Source organism: Engraulis encrasicolus, chromosome 5 (genome assembly GCF_034702125.1).
Source record: "Engraulis encrasicolus isolate BLACKSEA-1 chromosome 5, IST_EnEncr_1.0, whole genome shotgun sequence".
Classification (NCBI taxonomy): Eukaryota; Metazoa; Chordata; class Actinopteri; order Clupeiformes; family Engraulidae; genus Engraulis; species Engraulis encrasicolus.
Genome location: NC_085861.1, coordinates 49,048,389 through 49,055,888, shown reverse-complemented (window position 1 = coordinate 49,055,888; position 7,500 = coordinate 49,048,389). Strand labels below are relative to the sequence as shown.

At 46.9% G+C, this 7,500-nt stretch overlaps 1 protein-coding gene across 1 annotated transcript in view; it reads right to left on the bottom strand.

The window, feature by feature from the left end:
• The window catches only part of mms22l (MMS22-like, DNA repair protein), a 52,966-nt gene that overhangs the window by 5,742 nt on the left and 39,724 nt on the right, over positions 1-7,500 (bottom strand). Inside the window, exons 20-21 of the mRNA XM_063199617.1 lie at positions 6,842-6,998; positions 1,568-1,731 (exon numbers count right to left, since the gene is read on the bottom strand). Of these exons, the coding sequence (XP_063055687.1) occupies positions 1,568-1,731; positions 6,842-6,998 (321 nt within the window). The remainder of the gene's footprint in view (positions 1-1,567; positions 1,732-6,841; positions 6,999-7,500) is intronic.

Genomic DNA, 7,500 nt, shown 5'->3' with positions numbered 1-7,500 from the left:
AGGTAAAGGTAAAGACAGATCAATTTCGGTCCCCAAAGTGGGACTTTCACAACTCGCAGATCTGGCAGCTTAGACCCTTACGTCATATTAAATCCAGAAGAAACTCCCTTTTTACTTTATTTTGATTAGAGATGCTCCGGATCCGGTTTCGGATCCGGCAGGATAATAGGGTTTTTTACAGGATCCGGATCCGGCAGGATCTTAAGCAGTGGATCTAGTTAGCAGTTACCTAAAAATGGAAGAGAGACGGGGAGGGTTCGGCAAAGGACCCGAGCCGTGAATCGAACCCGGGTCAGCCGCCTAGCAGGCGAGTGCCCCAACGGTTGGCCACAGCAGGGCCCAGAAGAAACTCCTTATGGACTGTCTCCTACTTATCAATTGTCTTTGATACCAAGTTCATTCATTTAAAACCGAGAGCATTTAAATAAGCCTTTTCAAAAGTGCAAAAATAAGTGTCCTGTAGCGTGGCCTGCAGATTTTGTAGATTAAGCCTGTAGCTTATTTCCAAATTAAGCCCTTAAAATAGGATGTTTGGGCCATGAGCTTGAGTCGTCTGACCAGAGATGATTGATAAGGTAGCAGCGATTCAAATACTTTTTTGGGATCCATGTGACATTAAGGTGAACAGCCCTTTAGGAGACCAGCGGAGTTTGAGAATGAATGGGGTTCCCTTAGCGCTCTAGATGGTGATCTTATGCAAGCCGCCACTGAACGCCACAGGAAAAGGAGAGAATCACGCCCCATTGGAAGACGCAGGGCTTGACACTAACTTTTTCGCTTGCCTGCCATGTGGCTAGTGGTTTTCCTGAGTCACTAGCCATCCAGCTATTCTACTAGCCACACATTTGATATTGTTTTTTTTCTTCATCATTACGCTTTTCATCTAACCTCAGAAGATGAGTGCATATAGCTTTCTACATGGAAAGAAATCAAACAAATAGAAACTGAACTTAGATCAAACAATTGATACACAAGGCGTACCACGCAGAATAATTGCTATTAAGAAATTTCATACCATTGAATAAGGTACCTGCCACATTGGCTAGTGGCACTGTAATTGTTACTAACCACAGCCAAGTTTTACCAGCATTTAGCAGGTTGGCAGGTGCCAGTGTCAAGCCCTGAAGAGCAGACTTGAGAGCACTCCCTTGCATTGGTCTACCATATTGACTTTCTTTGGTCTGACGACCACTTGCCAACATGTGTGACCGTGGCAAAGATAGGGGGTGCGTTCCAATATGTGACCTTGCGTCCTCCACTTGTGCTTGTGGCCTCGTACCAGGAAGTAATACGCCGTGATGACATCACTGACAACAGCATTATATTTCAAAATCTCGAAAAGCTTAATTGTAAAGTCATTTTCTCATTTGCAAACTGGATGGTGAATGAAGAATAGTCCCGCAAAAATTGTTGCGGCTAGGCTGACAGCGGGGAAACTTAATTGTTTTCTCCACAGAGGAGGGGCATCAGCGAAACGTGAGGCCACCAGCACAAGTGGAGGACGCAAGGTTGCATACTGAAATGTACACAGGGTCAGGTGGGGGAGGGATGGGCGGTTCTGTCTCACCTGCAGGTAGAGTGGCAGGCTGTCCTTGAGGGCGGACAGCACCTGTGTGGGCGGGTCCTGCTGGAAGAGCGAGTGGGGCAGCAGCAGGCTGTCCACGATGCGGAAGAGCAGCTGCTGAGCTTTGGAGGTGGCCAGCAGGGGGCTCCAGTGCTTCACCAGAGAGCCTGAGAGCAGAGGAGAGCAGACATGGGGAAACAGGGAGAGACAGGACAGGAGGAGATAGGGGTGGAGGATAAGGAAAGACAGTGGATGTGGCAGAGCATGGGAGAGCAAGGGGATGGACAGAAGGAAAGACGCAGGAGAGAGAGAGGGAGAGAGAGAGGGTGGTGGGGTGAATAGGAGACAGGGGAGTAGGAAAGGCAGTGGATGGAGGACATGTGAGGCAGAGGGGTAGGGTAGACAGAGATGAGCCAAGACAGAAATGGGGAGCAACAGGCATTTAGTGACAGTGAGAGTGTGAGACGGAGACGGAGACGGAGACGGAGACAGAGACAGAGACAGAGACAGAGAGAGAGAGAGAGAGAGAGAGAGAGAGAGAGAGAGAGAGAGAGAGAGAGAGAGAGAGAGACGGAGCGAGAAAGAGAGAGGGAGCGAGAGACAGAGAGAGACAGATGTGAGGAGAAGAAGTGGGGTAAAGGGACATAGATGAAGCAGTGGATGGAGAAAGACAGAGAGGATAACAGAGGGAGGGATGGAGAAGATAACAAAGGGAGGGAGAGAGAAAGGAAAGTGCAAAGGTAGAGATAGAACATGAAGAAATGAGGTGAGGTAAAGAAAAAGAGAGTGACAAATGAAGTGAGTGAGGGAGAGAGATAGAAGGGAAACATGAAAGAGATTGGAAAAAATAGAAAGATGGTCGATAAAGAAAGACAGAAAAAAACAGCGAAAGACAGAAAGAGAGGGATCGAAAGACAGAAGGACAGAGGTCAAACACCCACTCATAGTCCTTGAAGAGGCGGCCTTTGCAGCACTACCAACTTCTCTCTCTCCTTCCGTTCTCTCTCTCTCTCCTTCCGTTCTCTCTCCTTCCTCTTTCTTTAGTCTTAGTTGCAATCTATATCCTTCACTCCATCCCCTTCCATCTCTCTCATTCTTCCTCTACATCTACATTTCTCCCACACATACTTTCAGTCTGCATCTCTGGACTTTTAACACGGTCTGTATCCCTTTCCTTGACACCTCTTCCTTTTTCAGTCTACGTACAACCCCCTTCTTGCTTTCTTTCTGCCTCTCATCCTTTCTCCATCCTCTCTCACTGTCATTTTGTCTATATAGCTACATCTCTCACACAGTCCCCATACCTCCTTCCTAGCCTGCCCGGCTTCCTAGACTTCTTCTCTCCATCTCTGCCTCTCGCTTTGTCTCGAAGACTTTCAGTCATCGCTGAAGGTTCTCTACTCTACTTTTCCCTCACAATATCTGAGTCTGTATCAGGGGTGATAGTGAAAAAAAATCCTGAGCCTGAACTTTTTTCGGAGGGTGGGGACACGACGACGACAACATAGGCCCTACTGCATATGTGACATAATGTAGCTAGGCCTAATTTTGACCCATTATTCAAAAATGTAATAGTCTCGTTTTTGAGTTTTTCATTTTTGTCTTGTGCCTGGTGTTATTCACGAGAAGACAGATCATTCCCATCTTAGTAGGCTATAGCACTTAAGATTGACTGATAGAAACTGGCCATGTTCGATTCTAGCTGTAAAAACGAATACCGATGTATGCAGTTAGAAGTGCATTCTAGGCTTGTGATGTTGCAGCATAGTTATTGAGGTGGGTATTGAACCACAATGCAACATTGAAACACCAGAATGCATTTCTGACAACATGGTGCATATTTTACCACATTTAATTAACCCAAAGCTGCATATGTAGCAGCCATACCAAGACAGTTCAGTAGGGGGCAATACTACGCCAAAGCACAGTAACTACTCTGTCTAAAATAAAAGAGGTGATAACCAATTAATTAAGCAATACTTTTAAATGATATAATATACCTTTGCTGTGTGCTGATTCGTTTCATGTTCATTGGGACATTGTTCATATAGGCCTAACTTGTCTACTTGCTGACATGTTTAGATACTCATCGCCCCATGGTCTACCCATCAACCCCTGCCTTCCCGTTGTAGGGAAACGCCCTTTAATTAGGCCTACATTAAAATATTTAGGGCACACGTGCATAATTGGCTACATGTAGGCCCACGTTCCTATTGCTAATTCCCGACTCCACAGATGGCAGCTATTATGGACAAGGCAGTGACTACTGTGCGACTTTCGCATTGGCGTGTCGTCAATTAAAATAGCCTACATGAAAATCACTCGCGTGCGCGCACACACGCATTGTATGAGTTGCAAAGATAACAACAGAAAACAACATGAACAAAGACAGGACCGAATTCAACTACGCTACATGAAAATAGCCCCGGGGCATGACAATAAGATGAACATTCACTGCATGTGCACGGTGGACACAAGAAATGGAATCCAGACATGAAGTAGGCTAACTGAAGTTCATGAAGGGAGTTGTGTTATTGATGATGGCTCCCTGCATGAGTCGGGCTAAAGTATCCCCTTTTTTGTAATACCAGTGACACCGTGCAGGCAAGATAACCTGTGCATCGTGTGTGGAATAATTCGATTCGATTACGCAGACGGGCGAGATGGAGCGCGCGCAATGGAAAGGCTGTGTGAACCTGTGCGAGGAGGCTGTTCGAGTTTTTTTCCACACAGCGCGACTGATTATAGAGAGCGCGCTGGTTGGTTGGTTTAGTCAACAAAACTATTATGAACATCTCCCTGAAATCAGTTTTTGAAACATGGTTTGTCGAGTTCCGGTATTTTCTGTCTCAATCAACAGACCAACATCCAAGAACCCAGCTCACACTTCAAAGGGTGAAGCAGGGATGCCCAAATCATTCTAAAGTGGTAAATTGTAAACCTTGATGCATCCGTTATGCACAGACTGGTCGATTCAATCCATTCCAAAGTAGTCACACAGTTGCAGGTTAAGCCATGTCTCAAATGTGAAACATAGCGGTCCAATTTCAAGCATTCCACAGTCATTTGGACGTGCTGCGAATGGTAGCCGCTATTCCAATGCAGACATTTAACGCACCACATAAAGAAAAAAAGTACCATGACGGGCATAGCCTACCGTCTTGAGCATACTACTTTTTTTTTGAAAGAATCTAGTTCTACCGCCATCAAAGTTTGTCAACATTGCGCAGTCATTTAGCGCACATGAATGAAGGAAAAAAGCCGAATATATTTCAAACATATTCTCTCAGTGATTCCAAGCATGAGGCTAGCAATACTAGCCAGCACAAGCCAAAATCGGGCCCACGCCACACAATGCCACAGCGAGTAAATTAATAACCAGATCGCCTTACCTTCAAACGTTGTCTTGATCACATAACTTCACAAGTTCCACTTAGGCTATCCACACGGTTAAACACACCCAAATCACAAAGCAAGCCAGCCATGTGGATGTGTGCTAACATTGTTGCCAATTTTTATCGGAATCCAAATGGTCTAAACTTGGCCTACAATATTTTCTTCCGTTTCTTCAGTAGAACTAGATGACATTTTCGGATTTGCCTCCATCCATAGTGAAATGTCTAAGAAGGGTTATCAGTAGAGTCTACTCTATAGGCTAACTATCTCTTATCTGTGCACCACCGGACACTTTGTAGTTCCTTTCACCAGAACTACCGGTCGATCTAGGCGCTGCTTCTGCTGCCAGTGGTGCTTGTGGCCAGTGACTCGAGACATAAAAAAAATGTTACATTTTACAGCTAGGTGTCAGGATAGATACAATGTTATGGGCTGCTGCTCATTTGGGTTCCTTTCCCGTGTCTTACAACAGGCTGTTGCGCGCTCATTTATTTTCACCGTACATGAAAGCACACAAGATAGTTTATTAATTATTTTATTAATATCGAAAAAATATATATTTCCTACAGCCACGCTACGCCGGATTTCCGGCGCGGCGCCGGACTGCTATCACCCCTGCTGTATGCATCTATCCATCCTGTGACTTAACTTTTCTCTCTGTTCCTCGCAGTGCGTACAGTCCAAGTCAGCCCTGTAGCATGCAGATCGCCCCTCATTTCGCTCACTTGCACTCCTCCTATTCTCTTCCCTTTCTCTTTCAATACACTATATCTATATACTATCTTTTTGTCTATCTTGACAGACACCCACAGACACATCCTTTCAGTAGGATCATCATGCACAATAATCACACACACACACACACACACACACACAAGCAGTGTTCAACATCTTGCCCCACATGCCCTACACACAGAGTGTGTGGTTTCTTGCCTCTTAACACGCACACGCGCACGCGCACACACACACACACACACACACACACACACACACGCAGTGTTCAACATCTTGCCCCACATGCCCTACACACAGACCGTGTGGTTTCTTGCCTCTTAAAACACGCGCACACACACACACACACACACAGCGGCACACTATCCTCCTCTTCTCTTCCTGCTGCCAGGTGGCACCAGGCCAGCTCTGGCACCGGCCGATACGCAGGTGATAAAACACTGTGCTTGTGCCCAGTCGGGATGGGATGGTGACACACACACACACACACACACACACACACACACACACACACACACACACACACACACACACACACACACACACACACACACACACACACACACACACACACACACACACAATGTGGAATTGAGCCACCAGTCGCTGTAATGCCAGCTTTCCTCTATTGGGCACCTACGCACACTTTCACTGTTTTAGCACCTTTATAAAATCTCACACACACACACACACACAAAGTCAGCTGCAGGCACTCCTGACACTAGTTGAACTGGTAAAACTTGATGTGCTTCAGGATACACACACACACACACACACACACACACACACACACACACACACACACACACACACACACACACACACACACACACACACACACACACACACACACACACACCTATATCTCAGCAGGCCAGCCCCTCAGTTTCCAATTGAGTTGGTATGACTTGATGCCTCAGACTCTAGAGAATGGACAGCTACACACACTCACACACAGCCAGACACCTACAGTATAGCCCAGCCTCAAACCCTACTGGCACCTGTTGATCTGGACTAACACACACACACACAGACACAGACACAGACACAGACACAGACACAGACACAGACACACAGACACAGACACAGACACAGACACAGACACACACACACACACGCACACACACACGGCCAGCCAGGGGTGCCCACCTATAGCCCAGTATGCGAGCTGCAGTCCCTCCAGGTTCTTGTTGAGCTGGTAGGGCTTGATGTACTTGAGGACGTCTCCCACGTAGTCCAGGGCCTGAGTCACCATGGAGCCGCGCTCAGACAACTGCTGCAGGCCAGAGTACACCCGGCCCACCGCCTGGCTCAGATGGAGAGAGAGACAGAGGGAGAGAGAGAGAGACAGGAGAGAGAGAGGAGAGAGAGAGGGAGGGAGAGAGAGAGAGGGAGGGAGAGAGAGAGAGAGGGAGGGAGAGAGAGGGAGAGGGAGACAGAGATAGAGAGATAAAGAGAGAGAGAGACAGAGAGAGAGAGAGGGACAGAGGGACAGAGAGAGGAGAGGGCGAGAGAGAGAGAGAGAGAGAGAGAGAGAGAGAGAGAGAGAGAGAGAGAGAGACAGAGACAGAGAGAGAAAGAAGGGTGAGAGAGAGAGAGAGAGAGAGAGAGAGAGAGAGAGAGAGAGAGGGAGAGAGAGAGAGACAGAGACAGAGAGAGAAAGAAGGGTGAGAGAGAGTGTGTGAGTGTGAGTATGAGAAAGAGAGAGCGCGAGAGCAACAGGAAGACAGAAAGGAAAAAAATAAGCAACAATAAGGGAATTCAGATCCTTTCGGGTCATATTTATTTGGCGAGGGAGACAATTACTG